This window comes from Hippoglossus stenolepis, chromosome 22 (assembly GCF_022539355.2).
Source record: "Hippoglossus stenolepis isolate QCI-W04-F060 chromosome 22, HSTE1.2, whole genome shotgun sequence".
NCBI lineage: Eukaryota > Metazoa > Chordata > Actinopteri > Pleuronectiformes > Pleuronectidae > Hippoglossus > Hippoglossus stenolepis.
In genome coordinates this window covers 12,488,487-12,515,851 of record NC_061504.1, presented here as the reverse complement: position 1 = coordinate 12,515,851, position 27,365 = coordinate 12,488,487, and the positions used below count along the sequence as shown (strand labels likewise).

Genomic DNA, 27,365 nt, shown 5'->3' with positions numbered 1-27,365 from the left:
TTTATATTAATATGATGAAGGAAGCAGGGAAATTAACTTCTTTTTATAATTCTGTCTTACAAGTCAAACTAGATTTAAAACGTGAAGAATCAGATGAGAGGGAATTTGTTGGATCATTGATTTCAGTTTGTTTACAATGAAAAATTAAAATGTCAATATCTGAACAGTGCATATTGACATTTATAATTTAGGATTTTTGCATTTGAGATTTTTAGGTAATCATCTGAGTCCAAGTGGAACCATTGGACTAACTTCTTTTCTACTTTGTGACTAATAAAGTTGTGTATTTTCTCTGCGAGATAAATCCAGCTGTCAGATCCAGTCCCTGACTCCTGATCTCCCAGAAAATAGAGGGATTACTGTGGAGAAACGACTCCGGGAGATAATGGGTGCTGCTGTACTCACTCTAGTACGTCTCTGTTGAACGGCTTCTTGCTGTTGCCGAGGAACTCTCCGATCATCTGCCGACTCAGGCCCTTCCTCTGCAGCAGGAAGTGCGCCACACCGATGGGCGTGTCGGGGATGAAACCTCGGGAGATGAGGAACTGAAGGCCTTTGTCAGGGTTTCTGAGACAAACGAGAAAAGACAGAGTGCAATGAACGAAAGGAAATGTTTTCTGTGACCTAGCAGGGCTTTAAAACTGAATATCGACGGTGGTATTGTGACTGTGACAGATGATTTGCCCTATTTATTGAACTGTGGTGATAAGGAACCTGCACAGTGTAGTGTGGAGTCTACTAAACGCGCTAAAACACACAGCAGAGCCTTATTCGTATTCCCTCCCATGCTGAATTTCAACATTCACTAACGACTACAAAACCGCTCGACACGATGTTAAATTCAGAGCATACACCCTGAATCGTAATGGCTGATTGGGGCCGCGGCTCTGAGTCCCTGCCGCTGTGCGCAGACTGAGCTCAGGCCTCCAGTCGCCGTCGTTGGACCGACACCGGGCTAAGATTAGCTTGAGGCAAACTTTGAAATGGTGATGGATTACCTATGCCAAGTCTTTCCGGTTGATTTTTACCAGTGCACCAGAATTAATAGAAACCAGCGGCAGCCCTGAGGACTGTACAAGCTATAATTTTATTTTGAAAAGATATGTGAGAAGAAATTACATTTTCCCTCTTAAACAAGTTTAATTGAATTAGAAATGATTCATTCTAGCCTTTCTCGATAAACCCAGAGGTTGTGCTGCAGTAATTGTTGGAGCATTATTTGTAAATATTATTTTTATTACAGCAGTTTATGATTGTACAACAATGAAGCTCAACCGCCTCAATCGCCCCCTGGTGGCTGGCAGCAGCACACGTCATTAAACACAGCCTCCTCCATGTTAAAAAATGCGACGTGAGCCAAACTGAAAACGGAAACTTAATTGGAAACCTACGCGGAAATGCATCAGCCATCTTTATTGGCTCTTGTTGACTTTCATGTTCTATTGAATGTTTTGTCCAATACTGTTTTCACAGAATCCCCAAATAAGTCTGTAAAAACGTCTTTTTTCAACCCTTATCACTTCCGCCAAGGAGATCGGGTTTTCATTACAGTTTATCTGTTTGTTTGCCTTTCAGCAATATGATGCAAAGACTTCTGAAGCCAATCTCCTTTGAATTTGGTGGAATGGTGGGATATGGGCCAAGAAAGAGCTCATTAACTTTCGGAGCAGATTCGATTTAGAAGTTAGATTCAGGATGTTTTTTTAGTTTTTTTTACACTTTCTTTAACATTGCGGACGACTGATAACTGTACACTTTGGTGCAGCTTAATTAAATTGAAGGGGACAGTTGGGCCTTCATGGAGGTACGCGCTACTGCTGAGTGCCGTTAGAAATGTGATTAGCAGTGCATCTACACTATCTGCAACCGAGCTGAGAGCAGAAGAAGCTACTTCAACAAGATAAAGCCATTAGTAGTATCCTTTATGTACACGGAGTCCCTACAACCTCTTTGTGTGAGCGGTCTGTGTGCGAACGTCTATTCGGCCGAGCGACAGGGTTTATTTTCAGGCTCGTGCTTTCAGAAAACCGCTTCCATGAATCATTGTTTTCAAAAAGCATCTAGCTTCCCATCAGTAGACTCGCTGTAGTTGGTTATGTTTGAATACAGGAGTAATATTGTAACTATTTATAACCCTATTAGACACGGTGTGTGGTTGCTCTGGGGAGGACACTGCTGTCCCTCTCCTGTCTATACACAAACCACAACCTTTATGTAACAGAGCTAAGTGTGTGTGTGTGTGTGTGGTTGTGGAACCACAGCTAATGGGTTTAGTAAAGCGGGGGTGGGACAAAGGGGAGGGGAGGATAAAGGGCAAGATAGAAGGGGGTGGGGGCTGGACGAGGACCAGACAGAACAGATGTGCAGGAAGGGGAGTGTGAGGACGGAGGGCGAGGACGATGAGCACAGGCTCGACTGCCTGGGAGCATCTGTTGTGACGGCCTCGACGCGCTCCCAGCTTCTCGCTCGCCCTCTCAGCTGAAGGTGGTGTCTCGCCAAGCGATGTTGGCAGATATCGCTCATTTGGTGTTTGCCCAAAAACAGATGGTGGCTATTATTTGTAATTAGAAGTGGACCGAGGAGTGAAAGTGGAAATTCATAAGGGGGGGGAATGATGCAGGAGATATAGGATAGACAGGTTTAGATCGTGGCAGCGGACAGATGTGCAATGTCCTTGCCTTTTAGAACTGTGTTTTATGGCCCTTACAGGAGCCTCGCTGTCAGCTCTGCGTGTTGCCTATATCTCCAGATGCACACGTTTCTGTTTACATAGCTAACCAGTGAAAGATTGATGGGCGGTTAGCGGCCCCAGTGTGTTTCTTCTGAGAGGAAACACGATTGTGTGGTGTAGCTGTAGACGCTTCAAAACCCCGACTCATTACACTGATGTGGAGTCGCTGTTGCAAAGCGTTTCTCTTGTCCACCAACTCCGCTCAGTTCTGCTGACAAAGCAACTGAGAGGAGAATCTAGTGATCTGGCTCCAGTCTTTAGGTTTTTACTTTAGAGCAGTTGTTCCCCAACCTTTTGTTTTCAGAAATATGTCCAGAGCTCTACATTAATTTATTCATTCTCTTCCCAGTTGCAAGACATAGCATTCGGATGTTACACCTTACTGACTCAAGTTTATTTATAAAGCACATTTAAAACTACCAGAGTTGACCAAAGTGCAGTCCAATGTAAAATGACAGAAACCAGTCAGTTTGGTCCATGTCCCATTTGCTAACATGGAGGAGACTGGGTTATTGTTCATCTTTATTTTCAGTCTCTGGTTCATATATAAAAAATGCATAATCTCACCATCTGTATTCTGTAACTAACAAACACAGATGTGGATAAAAAAAAAAGGCTGTGAGACTAGAAATGCTTCCTCTGTTTGCCATCTGGCTTTCAGAGTTTGTAATTATGGACTGGGTCATTTAGCACCGAGGGCAGAATGTGAATACAGAGAAGGTGTGTGTGTGTGTGTGTGTGTGTGTGTGTGTGTGTGTGTGTGTGTGTGTGTGTGTGTGTGTGTGTGTGTGTGTGTGTGTGTGTGTGTGTGTGTGTGTGTGTGTGTGTGTGTGTGTGTGTGTGTGAACAAGCACAGTCGTATGAGTTCTTTATAGAGCGCTCTCCTCCTGACGTCAGGTTGTCCTTCTCGAGGAGCTCAGCGGGCTTTGTTGATCCACTCTGTTAATTGGCCTCCCTTGACACACAGTGTGTACTCAGATTTCTCAGTTTGAAGACTTATACCATCACCTATGCATCTCTTATGCCACATTCTCTTTCATTCAAAAAAGCTCTGATCCTGCTTCGTTTCCATGCATGTTCGGGAAACTGACGAGTCCTCCACGAGTTGTTCTGATGTTTAATCTGTGCTTTCACTCAGATAGAATATCCAAGGAAGGAAGGGAGTGAGAATAAGGGAATGTGTATTAAAATGGAAAGAGTCGTGCATACAAAAGAAAATTCCACTCGGGTATTCGTCATTAATATCACCTTTGCCTCTTTGTCCGTTCCCTGTTGGAAACACTCCATCCTCAGTATCTGTGTCCCAATTTGGCCTTCGAGGCTGCGTAGACCATGTAGGCCTACTCGTCACCAGCGTGTGGCGTAGCTGTGACGAGAGGGTTGATGCGAGGGAAAAGTTTAGCCTGCTCGCGCTAGCTTTTCTAAGATTACCAACCCTAACTTTAATGCCCCTATTAATGTGATATTTAAACATGGGACGTTTTGGTCTTGTCGCTTTAAAGGTTTGTTACCGAAGGAGTCCTGGGGTAGGTTGGCGAGAGGAGGATCCACCCATCGAAGCCTCGGGACCAATTTGTTCGGCTGCATTTGAATGAGCCTTCGAAATGGGTCGGCTTAGTTGCGACGCTGTGACACAATGGGTTCTCGAATTCAGCCTCCGAAGGAAGCAGCCCCTGAATTGAGATGCAGCTATTGTCATTCCAGACACACTCGAGGTGGAAACTCTATCAAGTGGCCCCTCTCACAACCTCTGACCCCTCACACCCGTCCTCTCTGTGTCTCTTTCCGTTCCTCTCGCTTGCTTTTGCACTCACTGTTCTACTTTTCTTTTCTTGGACACACACACACACACACACACACATTTCTAACTTTTCCTATCTTTATTCTACTTTCTCCTCTTCCTCTCTCATTCCTGGTGCACAGACCACCTGCTGCACGACACACTCACACTCACACACACGCACACTACAATACCTGAGAGAGAGAGAGAGAGTGTGTGTGTGTGTGTGTGAGCCTTTTTGTCTGCATGATCAAGCAATAGCCAAGTTTTAGCCCAAAGCAAACAGCCCTGTTTAAGATGCAAAGGATACAACAGCGCAGGTATTAGGGGGAGGATATGAACTGGTGGAACTAATAAGCCTCAAGCTCCATAGCCCACTCTCTCTCTCTTTTTCTCTCTCTCTCTGTCGCTCTATCTCTCTCTCTCTCTCTCTTTTTTCCTGCTCTCCCTTAGTCATTCTATCTCTCCCTTCCCTTGTAGCCAATTTAATAAAAGTCAGCTTATCTTTCAAGGTGTTTGATCAGGGGAATGAGAAGAGGGGATTGCAAATAGACAGGAAAGGCAATTAAACAGTTTATTTAGAAAGAAAAAAAAAAAGTCACTTAAAAGTAACGGACCCTCATCATCAAACGTCGAGCTCTCATCAAACAGTCGTTATGAATGTGTACAGTCTTCACTTCCTCTCAAGAGATGTCAAGGAAAACGGCTGTGTGTTTTAAATGCAATGTGAACAAACAGATAAACGTTAGATCAGATTTTCTCTCTGCTGTTCAGACTGACACCATAGACAGTAGCGATTTGGAGAACGGCGTCTCGACCAATCACAAGTCAGTCTTAGCTGTCGGTCGTGATGTTTCACCCCCATTTTATAGCATCAAACATCTTACTAAAACCAAACTTTTATGATCCATGTCCCAACTTCCTGGGGGAGGCGGGATTAAAGACCTATGCTGCAGCCGTCCAACAGGTGGAGATAGAGATACATTAACTGCTGTCATGAGGTCCAGCTTTACTGTTTATGACTAACACTATCAAAGTGGTCATATTTACGATGATACAATTACATTTTCAGGAAATATGTTAAATACTGTTTTTATTGCAACTACTAGAGAAGTTTACTGTCTTCATGATTCTTCCTTCTTTGGAAGAGACTATTGATGAGGCTTGTAAACTTTTGTCATTATAGACTTTATTTTCCTTGTGTTTCTTTCTTGTAATTGTATTTAAAAATATATATTCCATCCAAATATAAATACTCAAATTCAAGCTGCAACTTGACAACTCTTTTTTACATCTTTAACGTTAATCTTTAATTCTTCTATATTCTCTACATTGCCAATTTCCGATTGTGATTATTTTCTCTGCATCCTCCCTCCACCCCATGAACAGCTTGTTCCTGCTTCCCCTTGTTTTCAGTGTCACGCTCCAGCATTGAGTCAAAGTTAATCTGCTTTATCGTGCACTATTACAGCGCTGCAGAGCTTGGCAGTGAGCGTAAAGATCATTTGTGTTTATGAGCTCCGGCTTCCCAAATTTGAGTGAAATGGCTTAATTGGAGCCTTATCTTAACAAAAAATCTTGTCATTGTTCTGCACCTAATGGAATGCAATGTATCTGCCCTCACTCCAAGATTATTTTGGAAAGCAAAGGCGGCTTTCACCCAAATGGTTGTGTGTAAAAAAAAAACAGAAACTTGCTTTGATTGAAATGCTCACATATTTTTCATCCCAGTTCCCAAGGTGCCGGCTCACACGCTGCATTTTAATTACATTCACGACTCGCAGCAGAGTGACTAATGAGAATTTTAGGCCTTCTGGATCATTGCCATTATTATATTTTTTAGATTTACCCCTAATGTATTCTGACTAATTGATGCCGAAACCAGTCCAGCAGTGGTTGAGCTCAACTTGTGATATATCTGAGTGAGTCTGGTTCATTTATTTGAGTATGTGGGGTGTTCATGTCCTTCAGGGTATGCTCTGGGTGAAAAGCTAATAGAGCATATGGTAAATATATCTATTTAATAATTCCATCTATTTTTGCCATTGGCTGCGTAGCTATGTGTTTACACTTCTGCACTCCAGAAGATATTTAGCCTGTGTTTGACAGACAAATATAAAAAATATATGAAATAATATAATATTTGCTAATTTATATTAAAACCTTGTGATAAAAATTCTATTAAAATACATAGAGGCTGTGAGTGTAAGAAGGGTTATTCAGGGTTTGGGTGATTATAAGACGTGAGAAAATGTTTTTAAGTTCTTCTCTACATCTATAATTGATTATGTCAATGAAGAACTTACTGGAGGTCATAATTCAAAACCAATATTTCTGCTTCAATACTTTAAAACATTTCTAGGATTCAAAGTCCGTCTCAGAAAAAAATCATCAGATTCAGTCGGTACTGGCCTCGTCCGCTGCTGTCACCATGGCAACCCGGTCTCTTGCCTCTTGCTGCCATGTAACCACCAGTCACCTGTCTGGAGAGTGTCTCGGGGAAGTTCTTATCTGGTTTTGACTTTGTCACTCTTCACTAGGCAGCGAGGGGCGCTGAATACACAATGACTGAGAAGCTGCAACCGGCAAACATAAACAAGCCGCTTCCCCCAACAGAAAACATGTTGTTTGTTGTCCTCGGCTAACTAACGCATTCTTGAAACCCAGAGGAAAACGCAGCGGCAGCCGGAGCGGCGGTCGGAATGCAAGAGTTGCTTGTATCAGTTTTACATCAAGAAGTTGACATTTGAGCCGACAATAGAGACGTGACCCCGGACACAAATGTCAAATAAACTGTCGAGTTCAAATTAAAATGTTTATCCAAGCTGAGCATCTGTAGTTACACATGCAGAGCTTGTCGAGCTGTTGTCCTTTTGTGTGCTGCTGAAATAGTTCCAGCTTCCTGAAGCATATAGACTGTGAAGGTGTCCTATTGTATCTTGTAGCAAACGCTACCAGCAGATCCTTTGCCCTGTAGGTTGCAAGATGAAATTCCATATATCCGACTTGTTCAGGTCCCTTACCAGACTTTGACATATTTGATACAAGAACATTAATTTAATTCAATTTATCCATGAGAGCATAATATAATGGCTCATCACTTTACATGTTTGAGCATTTACATATTCTCAAAGATCCACTGTTCTCGATTGCCCCGATATTAGTTCATTTAGCAGCTCTGTCCTGCTCTTGGATTGTGAAAGAAAGGCTGTTAGTCGGCCAGAAATGAGAAGCATGATTTAACCTCTGTTAAGTTCTGTAGTTTGACTTAAGCGTCGCAAACCTGCCTGTATTATCATTGTCCTGCATTAAAAAGCTCAACAGGTGTCGCAATAGGCCGTAACTGTCATCTCCACCATTGACTGGGAGTGTAACTGCCCATATTAGGTCATCATGATCCCTCTCGCTCTCAGCCGGGTCACATTTCCTTCATTTTATCCCTTTCCTCTTCACACAGTCCCCCTGTCTCAATGATTCATCGTCTTTTAGCCTCTGTGCTGATTTGTCTTTCTGAGAAAAAAAGAAGACACCTTAGATTTACAGATAGGGACCCTGGCTTCATTCTGTTTGTTTTTTCCGCACATTGGGGATGTGTGAGGAAAGTGCTTTTCTTTGCTCCTTTGAGCCCATTGGGCCCCGTAAAAACTTTAGGTACACCTAGAGGATATAGTGTCATACATCACACTGGACAAACCGTATTCTGTTCATTCTAATATATACACGCTCTTTCAACTTGAATGTTCAGCAAAACTGTATTTCTTCATCTGTGTCTGTATGAAGAGATATGGATTTGTTCAATTTCATAGCCAAACCGTTAACAGTGTTTCAGAACTGATGACAAAAAAACAGAATGGTTTCAATCAGAATTGTATAAATGCATAAGAAGGAAGTTGCAGTGGCCACTCACACATTGAAGAGGTTGAGGCCGATGCGGTAGAGGCGTTTTCGCATGACGTCAGTGGACAACGTGGGTGATTTACAGCTGGCAGGGTTCTCACAGTGGTAGCGTGGCAGGCTGAGGATCATAGCCTGCAGGGCCTCCTTGGATGAGGCTTCTGATGTGGAGCGTGCCTCTGTGGACGTGCTGCTGCTGCTCATCTGCTCCGAGCTGTTATCTGCCATCTCGGAGCCACATCTATTGACCCCCAGAGGCTCCGACACAGGAGAGCTCTGTGGTGGAGGGGCTCGAGGGGATTCTGTGGGTGGTGGGGCCACCACCACAATATTCTCCCGGCTTTGCGTGGCGGCCATCTTTTCAAGAGGGGTAAGGGGAAGTGGCTCATCCTCCCCTAGCTCTTCCTCACTTGGAGGAGGAGCAGGGAATTCAATATCCTGCTCGCCTACTTCTGTCTCTGATTCTGGGGGTGGTGGGGGTTCTTGGGGGGGCGGTGGGGGATCTATAGGCTCAGCTGGGACCTCTGCAGGAGGAGGAGGGGGTTCTTGAAGGGGACCAGAGCTTGGTGTGGAGTTTGTTGTTGTGGAAGCGGTTGTGACAGTGGTGAAGTTTCCTTCTTGCTGGACGCAGCTGCCGAGTGTGACAGAAGTGGACGATTCCATCACTGAAGATGAAACGCTGAAGTTCTGGCTGTCGATTTTCACCGTCACATCTCGGAATGCCATCATCAGCTTGCTTGCACTTCTTGACAGGTCACTTGGGTCCACAGGGACTTGATGAATCTCTGGCTCTCCCACAACACCTCCTTCTCCCCCACCTCCCACCCCTGCAGCAGCAGCTGCTGCGGCTCTACTGAAAGAGTCGGCAGTGAATTGATAGGTGCCGCCTTCCTGCAGTGAACACATGGTCTTCAGGCTCCAGTTGCTGAGTGCATCATCTATGGACTTTGCCAGTGACTGGACTTGTTCAGTGAAGGAGTCTTCCAGGTCAGTCAGGGTGCCACCAACCGTGGCAGGCAGAGATGGTGAGCGCACCAATGGGATGCCTGCCAAGTTACAGCCTTCTGCCAGGGCCCGTTCAGCAGAGAAACCCTCCGTGTTTTGCACGCGGACCTTGCGCAGGGAGATACGTCGAGGAAGGCGACTTTCCAGCAGTGAGTTGCGGATCTTCTCGAAGTTCTTGCTGAGCTGGTACTGACGGAAGGCAGTCTGGATCTTGCAGGCGGCACGGCGGGAGATGAGGTGTCCACCGTATTTGTGCTCTAACATTTCGATCTAGAAAATACAGGACAGAAGCACATGAAGGAAATTAATGAAATTGATGGAATTTACAAAAAAAGAGATGACAACCTATAATCTTCAAAGGCATTTTGCGATTACTGTTAAAAATATTTACTATTTGGACTCAATCATATCTGACAACTCTGGCTGTGTATTGATAAGAGATTTCAGAACAAACACAAGATACACAAATATGGATTATAAAAACATTCCCATGATCACAGATCTCTTTGCTTGTGACTCCGATAAGAACCTGCATAAACTAGAGTTAAGAGTAAGGGCTGGGCAATTAACCGAAAATGTATCAAAACCGACATTTATAACCTCTGGGTTATATGTGTTAAAGGGGCTCATGCATTCCATGTATATTCTCCTGTCCATACCTGGGGTGCGTGAAAAATGAACATCATGTATGAGTGGAATAGCAGCGTAGGTGGAATGAATGGGGTTAATATGAAATGGGATAATTGTTGTGGAAAGGAGAAAATAAATGCAGTTTACAGGAGATGGAGGCGTTTGTAAAATTCAATTTTTCAGATGCACAGTTCAGATATTAAAGTCTACGAACTCAAATAACAATATTCTCAGATGGTTCTGTAATTGTATTTTACAAGCTTGTCTTGTGATGTTTGCACTGGAACTATATACAGTCTGGTCAATGCCACAGTTTAAAAGAGGGAGCACAGTAGTAAAGGCTGACTCATGGCATTTGGACAAACTTTTCATTTCCTGAGCAAATAGAACTCATAATCTCTGCGAATTCCCTGGAGAGCTCCTCCACGCATCTTGAAATCGTCTGAAACTGAACAAGCCATTAATCTTGCCTGTGAAAAATTGCTCGAATGCTGTGGGAAATAGATAGAGGTGTAATATAGCCGTCCTCATCTGGCTGCAGCTCAAACACGAGATGAAACCTCATTGAGTTTCCCAGAACAATCAGGGCGTTGGTATCTTTGGAAGTGCCCAGAAAGCGCTTATCTCCTTGAGTCACTTTGAAATCCTTTTCATTCGGGCTAAATCAATGAATATAATTCGGTTTCTGTTCTAACTCTATCAAGGGCACGAGTGTGGAGGAGGTTTGAGCTCCGAAAGAATAGAGGTATCCCGTTCTGTCATTTCACCGACATGAAAAGAGGTACATGTTCTAAATATGCTGCTCGGGAATGCAAATTAAAAATAGCATGCCAAATTCGAGGAAATAGAAAATCCTTGCTGCTCCCCTCCCTCTGTGTTCAGTTAAGGATTTGAGCTGGCTTCTTGTGTCAGGGTGAACTGTACACGAGGATTAATTTGGTCCAAGTAAAATACCCTTCCTGTGTGTTCAAAAGCAATTGAGCGAATGGTTCCTGCGCCCACGGAGGATCAAAATGTGACTTTCAAACCGCTAATCTTCTTTCGGTTTAGTCTCGGACAAAGTCACCCAGCCACCTCAGATGGACTTCTGCAGAGAGCCGCTGATAGGCCGTAATGCCATTTGTGATAAGCTATGACTTCAACAAGATGCCGTCCCTCTGATTGTCATTAGAGGAATGAAATCACACACAAAGCTCTTTTGGAAAAGTGGAACGACACTGAATATCCATCTTATCTGCTCCATTTACATTTCACTGCAGAGCCTCTGTGAGCAAAGTGAGACATACTGAGAATATTAAGGTAGTTTCCCTGAATAGAAGCCTGGTTTGGAGATCTACTGTATCTGCTGGTGGCCACTTCACAGCAGACTGGTCGAACTCTGTCTGAGTATTCATTACTTTTTAAACTGGATTGTTCTGTGGACAAGGTTAGCCCGACTGCTGCACCAAAATCGACTTTGTTTGTAGCTTTCTAGTCTTTTAAAGACGGGCACAAAAGGTAATGTGATTGTCCTCATTTCTCGGAAAGGTGTCCCTCTTCATCAAAACAAATTCGGCAAAGAGTTTCGCTGCAGAGGTGCCCTTGGACGCGGGAAAGGGTCGTCAGCGAGGCGGCGTTTGATTAAATGTGGCGGGTGAGCTTGTTTTGGCTTTTGTGTAAGGCGGGTCGGGGATGATGAATAAAGCATTTGGGTCACGTTGCTTTCTTTATTGGAGTGTGTATCTGATACACTTTGCAGTTCAGGTGGAATTGCGGCCACCGTTACGAGCTGGGACGTGACGGACGGAGGAAAGAAGCATAAAAAGAAAGTAAGGGAAGTAAACAGGATTTGAAGCCAGGCCAGCAAGGACTGTGGTGGAGCAAGAGATGTGCTGTAGTTAAACATCCTAATGGTAACAATGACAGCTTCTAATGTTGTCATTATTTATCATTACTGTCCATTTTCACGTTTTTACATTATGCATTTTAACTATTAATGCAACACAACATGGTTCTTTCCACTGTACACGTCTTAAACCTTTAAAAAAAGTTTTGGCGGCCATTTGGTGTCAGTGGAAACAAAATAATAACACAAAAGTTAGATTTTATGGTGTCTTAAGTTGATATAGAGCAACATTACTATTCATTTAATTGTATTTCCAGCCACCAGGCAAATGTAAGTCCAGTATTGTGTCTACGTTTTTGATCTCTACCCAAAGAACCTGGCTCTTCAGCAGCTAAATGCTCCTCTATGCACACTTGACAACTGTATAAAAAGGGAAGGACAAACAAATACCAAAAACTTGGATCAGCAGAGCACTGAAGAAAAACAAGTAGTTCGGGGTTGTGGGGCGGAGGAGGAAAATTTAACTCGGTGGGGATGCAAGTCCATGCCAAGAGTGGCAGCCCCCCCATTAGCCAACTGTCACTTCTAACGTTGATTACTTCACTAAGCGCTGATGGAGCAAGATTATTCCAGAGACACAGTGGTTTGACAGAGACACCGTGATGGCAAGGCTCTGTTCCACCAGGGTCTCTAAATCGAGTTTGACAGGCAGATTAGCACCACACTGACCTCACCGTGTTCCCCTTTTGAATGAGGGAAGGGAGCTGGGAAACAAATGCACCAGTCTCTAAAGCCCCTGAAGTCAAAGGGAGTTATTATATGGAAATTTGAGGTAATAATTCTATAATACTAGAGGCGAAGCTCTTAATTTCACCTCCTCTAATAAATTCAGATTTTGAATATTTAAGTATTTCTCTATTTACGAGCTACAAGTAGATTTGACGACTTCGTAACTAAGTCAAACAGCAACGTGTGGAACTACAATTTAAGGGAATTGTTCAACACAAATATACAAACGCCTCAGTTCCATGAGAAGATCGATACCCTCAGCACAGTCAGTAAAAAAACAGCTATTATAGCCAGTTAGCTTAGCTCTGGTAAAAACAGCCATATTCAGATTAATTTGTGCTATTTGCAGTGATTAGATCTGATTCATGGGGTTTCCACCTTTTTTAAAATGTGCAGCACCGTAAAAAACAGCAAATCTCTCATGCTGCAGAAACACGGGGGCAAGATGCAAAGCTGCAATTATCAGCGTTCATGCTCATGCACACTTTCTCACTGCACAGAAACATCTGCATGATTAATGAGATGATTATATAACAGCAAAACTGGGACATGACTAATGCTGACTGTATTACAAAATGAGGAGGACAATTGCAGATCCGTTCAGCCGATGCATCCGTGAGCAAAGTCGGTGACCGTAAAGGGTCAGTGGTTAGCTGAAGACTGATTCTGACGCAGAAGGAAGTTGTTTTTATGAAAGAAAATAGAATTATAATGAGTGATGTCATTCAAACAAACAAAAAAATAACGATTTTTACTGTTTTCAGGAGCAACCCACAGAACAATGTCATGAAATCTGCTCATTTGTGCCCTTGTTTTGCATCAGCAGTTTTAAAAACGAGCCACTAAAACACATTGAGCCTCTTAATGTGTAAGAGAAACACAGATCTGACCCTGATCCGTTCCCCGTTTGGTATCTCTCGCATGTCACTCGCACATTTCAGTGTAATTATGGGTAAATTCAAGCTGCCAGATTTAACTTTTCACTGCTGAGGAGATAGATGCCCTTTGATTCACGGGCATCTAAACTATTCAAGCAGAGATTAGTGGCAATTACAGCGCAACTGACGAAGCAACTGATGAAGAGCAAATTTGTGGGTGTTACATAAACAGGGAAAACACACACTGATGTGCTGCTTGGGTTGTGAGAGTTTAAATCACATTGCAGATAGAAAATAATGTCTGTGAAACACTGATTCATTTAAGTAGGAACTCGAGGACTCACTGAGCTGAGCAGGTCCACAGCACTCTATGTTTCGTATTGAATATTTTGTTTATTGCCACAGGTCAGTTTTTACTCCTTGTTTTTATGCAATGTTTTCTATTTTTCTGAAATTTTATTCTGGGTGAAGTCTTGGGCCTTGTTATGATGTATTTATTTGTGTGCCATACACCAGTGAAAAATACATTTCCATTATTACCTTGGGCAATAAAGTTTTGGATCTTGAGCAACAAAGTGCTGACCAGGGATCAAAGAAATGAATGTTTCAGACGTTTTATTCAATAGTGTGTTTCTTCTGATTTCATGTTTAATTATTTGAAATTATAAGCTGGCAACTAGTCCCTGCTTTATATAATGCAGCACTTTTACATCCAACAATATGGAGATGGAGCAGAAGTGTTTTAATTTGATTTATTATTATTATATTATTGTTTTATTCCTCAAAGACTGTGTCATGACCATGTCACACAGTTCACAATTCAAACGAGAAGGCGACTCCTTCTACAGGAAGGCGAACAACCTAAACATATTTGCTGTAACAGCGTTAATGCATTCAGCTGAACTCTAGAAATGCAGAAATACATATTAATGTTATGTAAAACACTTTCCCTGCAGCACGAGAGCGAATAACGTGAATGCTAAAGATTTACCATCTTTCTGCTTTAAAACCTTATTTAAAACTTAACAATTATCTAAATTTTAAGCCAAGTTGAAGCGAGTTCAAGCCGAAGCTCTTCGTCATGAGGTCCTCGCCCAGCAATCAAGGTATCGCCCCGCGGATCCAATTACCCTGACATTGATCTGTAGATCCATCAAGACCCTGCATCCCCAGCTGTTAGGACGGAAGATCAATCTAGCTGATTGTGTATCTCCGGCATCGTTGACAGGGAGATAGTGAACGAGTGAGGGAGGGGGGGGGCTTTCAGACTTGAGATTAAAATAGTGTAACTGGAGGTGAGAGGGAGCTGAGGTTAAAAGAACCTTGGAGAAGTGATGAGTGAGGAAGTGAAGTCCAACCTGAGCAAAACTGGATGTGACACCTCACTCATACATAACCCTGGAAGGTTAGACGCTCGGAAGATGGATCCTAGTAAATATCAACGATAAAACTTCTGCACTTTTCTGTTTTCTTCTCATTTACTGGATTTAAAGCAATATAGACACATATATTATATTTAAAATTGCATTTATTAACTGTCATAGAAGAGTGGAAAACTTTCAGAACTCAATTTGTTTGTCCAAAAAACTATAATCTACATATTTAATTTGCAGGCTTTCAAAACAGACAAATCAATAAAGTTGAGGAGCTGTAATCTGCAAAGGTTTGGCATTGGACCTTGGGGAAATTAATCTAAAGTCTTATTGCTGCTGTTTCATAAAAGTGTGGAACTCGAAATCGAAGCACCAGAGGCAGATCATGGACTGTATATAAAGATGGTCGACGCGTCTCCACTTATTCCCACTATTCAGAAATGAAGCCAAACTATTCCAGATACGAACATCGCCATCTCGCACATTTGAAGCCAGAGTCTGTGCAGAAGGAATCAGAGGACAGAGCAGTGGTAGCAGGGTCCTGTTGATGCACGCTCTCGACCAATCACAAGTGAGTCTACGCTGTCAATTATGACGTTTGACCTAATTTTGTGGAATCAAATAACTAATTAAAACCAAAAGTACTCGAAAAATTAACACTTGAACAAACATCAGTGTGAAAAGAACTACCTCAAGTGACAATTTTGGGGGGGGAAAACGTGTACTTGTACTCTGTCCATTTCCCATCCACTAATGCACCCCCCCTTGTGATGAGATAAGTGTAATGAAAGTGTAAATTCACTGCACTGCCCCTTTAAACCAGTGATCTAATCTATTACATGACATTTAACCATCGTAAAAGTCTTAGTTCCAGTCCCAGGAAACTGACCCGGGGGCCACATTAGGAGCCCGGCACGTTGGACCCGAGCTCTGCTGCCTTACCTGGTCGTCGATCCATGGACTGGAGGATGTCAGTTAAATGGATGACAATGAAAATGGATGGCGAATGGTTAATGGTTCTCGGTATGGAGACCACAATGCAATGCAGATGATTTCCGAGCCCCTGATGAAGAACACAGACGTGAGAACATGGGAGACACGTGTACACATACAGTCACAGGTCATGGGACACATCAGTTCCAGACAAAGTAAACAGTCACATGCGTTTACGGAAGAGTTTCAACGTCCAGCAGCAAACAAAAGACATGCAGATACAAAAGCAGTTTGTTTGTACAGTGCCTTCATATGATCTCGTGTGTGTATGTGTAAATATGCATCATCGCTAAAGCAGAATCCTGATGAACAAGAGTTTGTCTAATCTCAGAAAAGTTACAGCACAGCTTTAAAATACCAATTTAAATTAAGTTGCCGCACACGCACATTCACAATCCAACTTTAATGAAAGACGAAACCAGGTGAAGATGTTGATGAAATGATGACATGGCAGTTATGATAATGCTGGTTAATGATGATGATGAAAAGGAATTACACATTTTGGGTCGTCAAAAAGAGCCAATAAGGATCAATACTACAAAAAAAAATCATCAGCAATTTTTCCTCCAAACCAAACCTCCTCCTCCTCCTCCGACACAAATCTGAACGAACATGTCGGACCACAAGACGTACAAAACACACAAGCCAAGTTACTGTACACTCCGCCCCTCCCCCAACACAACCCTACCTGCTTATTTTTGAGGTCAAGCGAGAGCTCATAGTCCGAGGTGGCCGTGTGCGAGCCGGCGCCATTGCGCTGCACCCTCATGGGCGAGGCCGTGTGGTGCAGGCTGGCCCTCCTGGCCGCCCCACCTCCTTTAGCGCCTCCCCCTTCCTCCACCTCCTCCTCTTGCTCCTGAGCTGCCTCGCCCTCACGCCGCGCTGCCTCGCCCTCACGCCGCTCTGCCTCTGCCTCTGCCTCTTGCTTTCTCTTCGCTTCGGCAAAGTCTTCCGACTTTTGGTCCTCTTGCTCCCCTGCTGGCTGCACCTCTCCGCACGGCGAAGGGGATTCAGGTGCGTCCTGCACGGCTTCCTCGCTTGGAGTCTCAACTTGAGGCTGAGGCTCAGGCTCCGGTTCGGGCTGCAGTACTGGTTCGGGTTGAGGCTGAGGTTTGATTTCAGGTTGGGGCTGTGGCTCTGGTTCTGATTCTGGTTCTGGTTCTGGTTCTGGCTCTGGCTCTGGTTCTGGATCTGGTTGTGGCTGTGGCTCTGGCTCTGGCTCTGACTGCGGCTGTGGCTGTGGCGGTGGAGTCTGTGGCAGAGTCTCTTGCTGCTGTTGCTGTGGTTCTGGTTCTGGTTGTGGTTGTGGTTCTGGTTCTGGTGCTGGTTCTGGCTGTGAATGGGCCTCACTCTGCAGCTCCCCCTCTCCTCCCTTCCCTTCCTCCCCCATAGACGATCCTGGAGGAAGGTCATCGCTGCAGAAAGGAGGAGAAAATGCAGAGTGAGGTTGCTGCTGCATCCGTGGTGAGCTCTGACCTCTTCTCCACGCTGCTCTGGGTTAGTGGTCAGAAGTGGACCCTGTGTAATGTCTCACTCTGCGTGCAGGGCCAGTTCACCTGTCTACCTGCTCTGCCCTGTCTGCCTCTCTCGTCTGTCTGCACACTGACAGACAATGGAAACGAGGGAAATGCACAGCACACAGAACAGCGGACAGCAAAACCACAGTGTGCAAGAGCGAGGACAAAAAAAATAAAGGATCAAAAGCGATTATTTATTTCAGCAAAATCTTCAGGAGAGAAAATGTGAAAAAACAAGAAGGTTGAGAGCCCATTGTGACACACACACACACAGACACACAGACATGGGGGACGGTCATGCACTAATACAACAAGTCTTTCAGACCATATGTGCTCTTGTGTTTCGGTGAATGGTGGCTGTATGAGTGTTAGTGTGGGAGGTGGCAGCTTTGTGTGGTGTAACAACAATACAAGGTGCAACCTGACACACGGAGGGAAGGTGGTGTTGCAGTGTGTTAGCTTGATCCGATCCTAAAGACCAGCTAGAGACTTGTTATTCTTCTTCTGTCTTGCTCTTCACTTTCTTTTCTTGTGTTTTTTCAGTGCGAAAAGATGCTTGAATCCCACCTGTCTCTATCTCTTCCAGTGTCTTATTCCCGTCTCCCATTAAAAAATGAGGCAGTGACAAATTAGAGCAAACTCATCTGTGCATATTTCATGCAATGCTTCATGCACTATATATAAATGAAGTGCATTTGTTAGCCCTTCACTGTGCATCTATCACGCAAGAGCGTTTAGTGTGAAACAACCAAAATCTTTAGAGACAACAAATGTCAGCTGTTTGTTTGGGAGCATCTTGATCTATTGACTTGTTTACTGCATCGTCTTCTCTAGTTTGACAGCGTATTGTAAATCATTTGCAATATTGTCCTTTCTAACATGTCAGCTGATGGCTGTAAAAAAAACATTAAGCATCTGCATCCGTGTTTGAGGAGCTGTAAGGATGTACTTTGTGAAACCCCCCTGCTGCCACATCTTCTCAACGCTGAGGGGGGAACATTACTTTCTGAAACCAACAATACAACGTTCACCACCACTGTATATTGTGATACTGTCCAAATCCGACCGAGCTTGAGTGTTAATTAGCCGAACACGACCTAAACCCAAGAGGCGTTCAGTTTTCTGAGTCCAAACCCGACCCGAGCCGGATGTTTTCCCAGATTACAGGCACGTGCAGCGTAAAAATGAAGCTAATAGCCCAGACAACGTGACCATTCCGACCCAAACAAGAAGATTATTTCAAAGTTTTCGGACCAAACCCATGAGCCCAAGGTCCTATATCCACTCTAGTGCAGCGGTGATCCAGTAAGCGGGGTTTGTTTCTCAAGATTTCTTTTCTAATAGACCTTCTGGAATATCCTCATATTTAAATGAAAGCAAAAGGTTTAAAAAGAATGAGTTTAAGAAAAATGTACAAATGAATCAAGTTCCAAATTAGTCACAATCAGTGGCGGATCTATGATTTTTCTAAACCGGGGGCCATAAAGGGGCCACAATTTAAACATGTATGTCCAGCATCCATGCACAACTCCTGATTCAGTAACATTTAGTTTGCTCTGGAGCTTTGAACTATAAGACACACATCATTGAATATATTTTTTATATTGCACCCTTCAAAAATTAAAAAAATTATTAACATACTTATTGTGAGTAAGTGACGAGTTTATTATTTTTTTTTAAATAGTTTTGACAGGACATGGGCACTTCAAGGGCCAATCAGATTCCAGCTGGGGCCAGTGCCCTCTCTGGCCCCACCCCTGGATCCACCCCTGGTCTCAATGTTCACATATAAGGCCTGAGCCAAGTGCACCTCCTGTTTCTGTACATCCCGTCCCCCAGTCGTGTTTTGCAGATGTTATAAGGGGCAACAAGTCTCCACTTCCTGAAAGATCCTTTGAATTTACAGCAGGTTTTACAGACTCGGCATGTTATTACCCAGATGAAGCTATTGGTTAGGGCGATAAGACTGGAGTCAGCGAGCACAAAATCAGGACATCCACTCAGCCATGTGCGGAGTGCTGCGGTGGAAAATCAGCTTGATTCTCCCCTGAGGAGGAGGAGGAGGAGGAGGCTTCACATCGAGGACAAACTTTTAGTCTAAACAGCATAAATCTGCGTGTTTGCCAAAGTTGCAGAGACAAGTGAAAAAGTCAACACAGAGGGAGGGGGAGGGGGGGGTGTAACCTCTATACATACCCGCCAAATTATGTGTGTATGCAGCTAAAAAAGTGCTGTCTTATATAAAAGAGTGTGTCAATCTATACATCTGCTTACATCCTGTTCTAGCCCATGTGTGTGTGTGTGTGTGTGTGTGTTCACAGCTTTAAATCTGATTCAAACAGATTTGTGTGCTGCAAAAATCCCGTCTACATCCTGCGCAGGAGGCTGACTTCTCATATTCATCGCACATGGCAGCACATTTGAGGAGAAAGTATCTTTAGCAGGGGTATAGCTGGGTCTGCTCCATCCAAAATAGAGCTCGCACGAGCAATGAATAATGAATGGAGAAATAAAGTCTGCTGCCTCGACACTCAGTTTGCAGGTGAGCTGCTTTTCCTTGTGCGAAAAATAGACCTGCGTGGAAAAACAGAAGACTTCGATTAGGGAAGGGGAGTCGTTCCGCAGCGAGGCGTCTCTGTTCGCGGTGTGTTTCCACTCCATGTTGCAAAATCTGAATGTAGCGCGTCGCGCCTGTTTGCGGTTTTTCCTGGAGCACTTATAGTGAGAGATAATCTGACAAGCAAGAGGCTGGATTTAAGTCAAACTCTGATAAAGGAGGACCTAAAATAAAAAAAGTTCTGCACACTGGATAAACTGTTCAAAGGGGTTTATTTGCAAGGACACGTAAATAAATCACCATATAAGTTGAATGCAGTCACTGATAACGTAATGCACACATGTATGTATATGTGTGTACAGCGATACATGTGCATTAGCTCCACGTATGAGCTTCCCTTTCCTCCAACGCCACCATTTCTTTCATCCATTTTGACACACACACACACACACTCACCCTTCCTGCCACCCTGTCCTCCACCGGCTCTAAGGAGATTGAGTGGTTCCAGGTGACAACGTGATTGACGAGGAGGAGACGAGCCTTGGACGCCGCCTCCCTCCCTCCTCACGTTTTTTTTTACATATGTCAGTTCTGAGGATGGATGAGCGCAGCAGCTTCCATGGATTCCATCCTTCCAGAATATAATTACGGTGTCTGTTTACGTCTCCTGCTCTTACTGGCATGATTACTAACAGGCTCCTAGTAAAGTATGACATGAGTCCAAGTCCGTTAGCGTGTGTGAGGGTTTTATTTATATTGTTGATGTGCTGGACAACTCACAATACAAATTGCCACATGAGTAAACTGAAATTTAGCATTATTTCCTTTCGGCTGCAAAGGAAACCCTACACATATAAAGACAGGGGAAATATAGCGAAATTAAATTGAATTAAGATGCATGAGAGAATAGGATTTATTCTGCTTGTTGCAATACAGAATTTCCATCCATGCATCCTTTGAATCTGATCGAATCATATGTGTTATTTAGCAGAATTACAGGGATGTTACACGTGCTGATATGCAGTTTTTGATCTGCTTTCTTTGTATTCACTGTTTGTTTGGCCTGTGGTGATGCTGGTTGCAGCTTTTCTTTCTGAAACTGTAAAAGTGACCTGCAGGAATTAAGCCTCGGCGAGAAAAGACCGGCTGCAGGCCTCGTGACCATCTCAGTTCCTCTCTAAAAAGCCTCCTGAGTGGCTCAGAAGCAGCCGTGTGCTCCATTTCTGAGTCCCAGCAAAACAACACGAAGGAGAAGCATCTTGAAGATGCTGCGTCCTCATCACTCTCATCCATTACTCCTGCAGACAGGTGCAGCTGGACAGCGGCAGCAACGTCTGACTAAGACATCAACTCAGTGCTTCTCACACGAAGCATCAAAGACTGAAGACAACATGCACGTAGCATCTCTACTGTCACTCACAGGGGTTTTTAAGTGATCCTTTGAAGTCTGGGATATATACGTTTACTATTCAGACATTTTGGACATTTGGATCTAGAAGTTTAAAAAAAGGAGCAAAACTAGCACAAACATTTCTTTTGATATGGTTAGAAACAATTTTGACTGGCTCATAAACAAGAAATAAAAAGTAGAGACGAATTTGGAGTCAAGTTAGGAGCCACGAACTGCTGAATAGAGAAATATCAATATGTTTTTCTCAGCTGTGAAAGTGGACGAAAAGCAGGAGCTGCAGGAGAAGTGAGGGTAAAATACAGATAAGATCCAGTCCCATGGCTGACTACAGCCACTGAGCATCAAACGTGAAGACCACTATCTTTATATAGGCGATTCACTGATTAGAGCTCTCAGTGTGAACTCGGCCACCGCGGGCCCGCTTCGACTTTAATTAACCTTGAGCTTCTGCTGCATCATCAGCGAGGAGGTGTGCCGCCGCGGTGATGAACCCCACCGAGTGACCGGTGGGGTTCAAGGGGTCTATCCTCTGGTGGACCGCAGCCACGGAAGTGCTGACGACGCCGTTGTGTGAGGATAACTGCATCAGCAGAAGTCATAGATCCCCGGAGACGCTGATCACTGCTATTATATCTTGTTGGCCTGTTATTCCAATGCTGGACACGGATCTTGTGTTTTACTGGAATATCTGTGACCGAGAAGCTTTGAATGCGAAACCATTCCTCTTTCAAACCAAGCAGGAATCAGTCGTCTTGTCACTTGCGCTAAATCCCTCTTCCCCGTCCCGCTCCCCCTCCCCTATATCTGCTCCTCGTAGCCCTCATTGAGAATGATTCAGTTCATCAGGCAGAACACAAGGGCAGACGGCAGAGCACAAGCTTCTGCATAAATGAGCAGATTTCGTTCTGCCCGATGCATGGGGATGGTGATGTATGGGCTAGGGTTTTTTCTCAATGCATCACCCGAGTGTATTTGAAATTCATCAGTGTCTGTAGAGGAGGGGAAACTCGACTCGCACACAGAGGAGGATTCGGAGAGAAAAAAGATGTCAGATTGCAAACAGAAGTTTTGAATACCCCTGTGTGATTTTCTTTTCCGTAACCCGGGATATAACGCTGCGTTGTTTCTCCCGATCCCTCTTGAATACAAAGTCATAGGTAAAGGAGACTCTGCATTTGAGGTAATTCACTTCAATCTCTCTCTGCTGAATTTCATATACAATAAAACTCTGCTGCCCCGACAATGCTTTCTGTTCCAGGCGGCAATTTTCTTTACAGTTCATTTCCGAAAGTTCTCACTCCTGAATGCTACAGCTATTCAAATGCACAATGTCAGCCTCGGGGAAATTAGCATAAAAAAAGGACCGGCTCTACCTAATCACCGGGTCAAGTTGAGTCATGTTTCTTCATTGTTAGCGATCAGAAAAGAGTGTGTACAATAATGGCCTCCTCCTCTCTCCCCCTCTGTCTCTAATCTACCACTTCACCCTTTTTAACCTCCCTGTAAACATGCATTTACGGCAGCTCAGGAAGAAACTCGAAATACAGTATGACATTGAGCGGGTCACGACTGCTGTGAGAGTCCCGGAGTGTGAGTTGAATTAATAGTTTACAATTCCAATGTTTAGCAGGTGCATGTTAAGTTTGGTATCTATCTATCTATCTATCTTACTTACTTACTCATTCACTTACTTTTCTATGAAGCCGAAATGTGAATATTGCTCATGTATCTTCTTTTTTTTTTTTAAGCAGTTGTGTGTCCTGAGTTGGAAACTGATTGGTTGTTGTCTGTAAGACGATCGTGCCAGCACCGGGTTCATGGTCGGTCATAGTCAATCGTTAAAGCAACGTGTACTTGTGAGTGCTCTGTAAATCCTAAGGGAGGGGGGGGGCATAACGTGAGTACCAACTTTCACGGTAATCCATTAAATAATTGTTGTCAGACATTTCATGCACAAAACCGTGCAAATCAACCTTGTGGTGACATTATAGAAGTTCACCAAAATCAATAGGGGGTCATCCTTCGGGAACAAGCGAGTGCCTGCACCCGTTTCTGCCCAGTCGAGACCAAAGTGGTTCCACCATCGCGAGAACATTGCTATCTTTAAATCCATGCTGCGATTACATTTTTATATCAAACACAGAGAAGTATAAATTATTCTCCATGTAACACACACTGACCAGTTAATTTGAATTTATAATAATGACAGCTACATGGGAGTTCTAGGCCACTTTTAAAACCAAACCACGTATTTCCAGTACTACTCCAGTAAAAAGCACACATTGAGAGGTCTGTATGATGTAGTGCATGGGAAACTGTAAATAATCGAGCTGTGGAATTACGTCAAAAAATATAAATCAAATACTAAAATATATCTCTTTAACCGCCCTCATTCGTCAACAGATGAAAATCAATTTGTCTCGTCTGAGTCCCCGCGGTCAAGGTCAAATGGAAACGTGAGTCGGCTACACACACTCACGCGGCACCATCGCCCCCATAAGAGCCCTGTTTCGAGGCAGAGACCATAGAAATCCACAAAAAGGCTCAGAGGAGCCATTTTCACATTGCTTTGTTCATATTGTCTCCGGAGAGCCGCAGAGCAGCAGCCACATCAGCAGAAGCTTTAGGGTAGAATGATCAACAAATATAGCCATGACATGTTTAAGTCATGAGATGGGCACTGGATGAGTCACGTGTTGTTGTTTGTTTTTTTCAGTCCTGGAGGTGAAACGTTCAAGGCTTTCTACTCTACATGTAACTTAAAGCATGCAAGTGGAAGGGGGATTTTGAAGCATTTATTAAAGTGATCTGTCTGTGGGTGCGGGTTAGAAATGATTGATCCTTTCTTTTGTCGAAAAAAGTTCTGTTTTACACTGGCAACACTATGAAATTCCCCTCGTGTGGACACGCAGTGATGTGTGGTAGGTAACATCCTCTTTCTGCTTTCTGCTCGCCACATGCGATCAATCTTAAAATGATAGGTAGGTTTACGGAGAAACCAGTCAATACTGCGGCCACCCGGGTGCGATGACATAGCACAAGAGGAAGACGAAGAGAGGAGTAGAAAGTCGGAGTAGCAGTTTGTTCTATATATATATATATATTCCGAGCACCAGGAGTGAACTGAAGAGGACTCGAGTTCGACGTCGACTGGGCTAAGCAGAGAATCGGGCTCTTGCTAAAATCTCACGCAGGCAGTATGTTCTTTTATGGACGGGCCAGTGATCGGTACCACAGGGTGAACAGGTTGAGGAGAAACTACAAAACAAGACACGGCAGAAAGCGCTTCTTGCCTCCTGTTGTTTATTTATGGTGTTGAATTTGAAGATGGAACAAGGATATTCACCCAACGGTTCAGGGACAAACTGCTTGCACATACAGTATTTCAAGTCTATACACACAGACCAGTATAACCACAGGCAGCCCCCGTGTGTCAATGAAACATCTTTACCGCAACAACAGAGCAGGGGGCATAAGAAAAACAGGTTGGGCTCGTGAAATATGCAAGACGGGATTTCAAATTGAATCTCTTCAAAAGCCGTTGCCCTGGGATGTGGGTAAAATAAAGAGTGAGGCAGCAAGAGACAGAGAGAAAAAGGAGAGAGAGCATCAGGGGAAAAGGGTTGCATAGATGTATAGGTAAGGATTGGAAATGATAACGATGACATAATTCAATGTCACAGGACGTCATCTATCAATGTTGCAGTGTTGAGTATCAAACAGACCGTATATAAAGATGAACTCAGTGTCTTCACTTCATCCCACTATCAAGAACTGATTGATTGCCGATTGTGTTATTTGGAGGATCACCGAAGTCGTGAGGACCATGAATGTCTGTACAAATCATTCATCTTGAAACATGTAAAAGATGTTGGGAGTATTTCAATTTGGACCCAACTGTTAAACCAGCTTATAAGAGCCATGCTGCTATTGCAGAGCTGGAGATGACAAGGTGTACCATTGCATGATGTAACTGTGACAATATAACAGTTATAATTTTTAATCTGAATGATTTTCTTTTTGCACGATATTCTTCCATCCCATTCCAGTTTGATAATCCCAGGTATTCTCTGTTGTCTGTCTGCTGGTGCGGCGTCAAACGCGCCGCTCCCTTCCAATGTGATTGACAGCATGAAAAGGAAGAGTTGCTTGGCTGCACACTTTATTTATAACTTGGGGATGATTTCGAGTCATCAAAATCAAGTCCGAAAGTCTTGAGACCGAGTGAAGTCACAACTCATTGCTGTCAAACTCCAGTCTCCGGTCGCATTTGATTTTGGTCAAATCCCAAGTCGTCAGATTCATGAATTCAGGTCCAGCTCGTGTGGCCAGTCGACAGCACCGAGTACTGAAGCAATAAAAGAGGAGTTTGGCATTGATTTGCTCGGCATGCTGAGGATACTATGACAGCTCATCTGTCATATCTGCAGTAATAGGACGTTAATTTAACTTTATTTGAAACCCTGAAATGACAATCTGGGAAGCAGACTTCGTGGTGATTGACTTTCTTCCTGCTGAGAAAAACCTCACACTGCCACGTACAGTGTGTCCAGCTCCTAAAAGCCTAACTCCGATTGTCATTCACCTTCATCCATTTGACGCGTACTTCCCTGCTTCTCATTCACATCTTGTTACGCGTAAGAATGACGAAGCTATTTTTATACCTCGTGGCAGCTTTTTTTTATTGCCACCTGACAGAGAGGGAGAGAGGAAAGGTTGTGTTCAAGAACAATGTCTGGATAAAGGATTCAGCAGCTGCTTCGCCTCGTTGTGACTGGAACAAACAATGAGCCCCCTTCATACTCTGATGATTTACCAAGCTATTTGCCTATTATCTGACCCGACAGGGGGAAAAAAACTGTGTTTCTTACTTATTTGGCTCTCTTCCTTTATCACTTCTTACATAAAAATATCCTCAGGCAGCATCCCGATGAACAAGCTGCTCTTTGAATTTGGCTCTTTTAAGCAACGTGTGACACGTATCTAAAGAAAGGCTCATATTTTTTAATATAGGCTTATATGTAAAAGGTCTACAAAGTTATTTTAAAAATCACAAAGTCCGCAGCAGAGGACTCGCTCACATAGAAGAAAACATCGCTTCTGAAGCTCCGGAAATGTCTCGTCGGACGTCCAGCCAATACTTTTACGACATTGTGATGTCATGTGACTAGTCTGGCACCCCCTACAAATTTCCTCCACACGTTGGAGCTGATCAACCAATCACAATGCAGTGGGCCAGCTGGCCAAGCACAGCAGACTGGGCTTTATCAGAGGGGGGCTTCTTAAAGCAACAGGAGCTAAAACCAAGAGTTTCAGACAGAGGCTGACTAGAAGAGCTGCAGCAGTGGAGAGTGTGAGGAAGTAATGTGTTTTTTTTTATATTAGAGCATGTTAACCTTTCAAGTAATAACACTAATTAAAACTATGAATCTGAATATGAGCAGTCTTTTTAAGCTCTTCTCCAAACTGAGGGTGCAGAGTCAACGGCTGTATTCGGTCCCCAGCATCAGTTTGGAAATGATTACCTTCCAGATAAGAAAAACAAAATCCAATTGCAAAAAGAAAGTTTTAGGCCGAATGTGATGATAAAAGTTGACACTGCAGAAGGTGCAATAATAAGGTCCCTCTTGTCAAACCGATTCTGCAGAGACAGAAAACCCAGTGGTCCCCGTCACCACCGTGTTAATCTGCGGAGGGTAAAGGGGGTAATATAATATTAGTGTCAGCGTCGGATGATTCAGCAAAGTGTAATATTTGATTTGTCGTAATTCACTGCGCCGCGGTTATGATCAAAGTGCAGGATGTCAGCTCCACTTTGACGGCTCTGTTGGCTGCACGCTCAAGAGGATTAGAACAGGAACATTTAAGTGAAACAAAAGAGTCGAGAAAGCCACTGCTGTGAGTCTGTAAGTCTGGGATCACTCACGACAAGTTAAGGGAATCATTAATCGTCGTATACGAGATGGAGCAAGAGGAAGCCCG

General features: G+C 43.7%; 1 protein-coding gene across 5 annotated transcripts in view; it reads right to left on the bottom strand.

Moving 5' to 3' along the window:
* The window catches only part of iqsec3a (IQ motif and Sec7 domain ArfGEF 3a), an 88,983-nt gene that overhangs the window by 26,656 nt on the left and 34,962 nt on the right, over positions 1 to 27,365 (bottom strand). For 4 of the 5 annotated variants that reach the window (XM_035147131.2, XM_035147132.2, XM_035147133.2 and 1 more), the window contains exons 3-5: positions 16,587 to 17,313; positions 8,419 to 9,680; positions 406 to 567 (exon numbers count right to left, since the gene is read on the bottom strand). In XM_035147131.2, the coding sequence (XP_035003022.2) occupies positions 406 to 567; positions 8,419 to 9,680; positions 16,587 to 17,313 (2,151 nt within the window). Of the gene's footprint in view, positions 1 to 405; positions 568 to 8,418; positions 9,681 to 15,847; positions 15,969 to 16,586; positions 17,314 to 27,365 lie in introns of those variants that run through there. The other variant, XM_035147136.2, reaches the window with a different exon arrangement.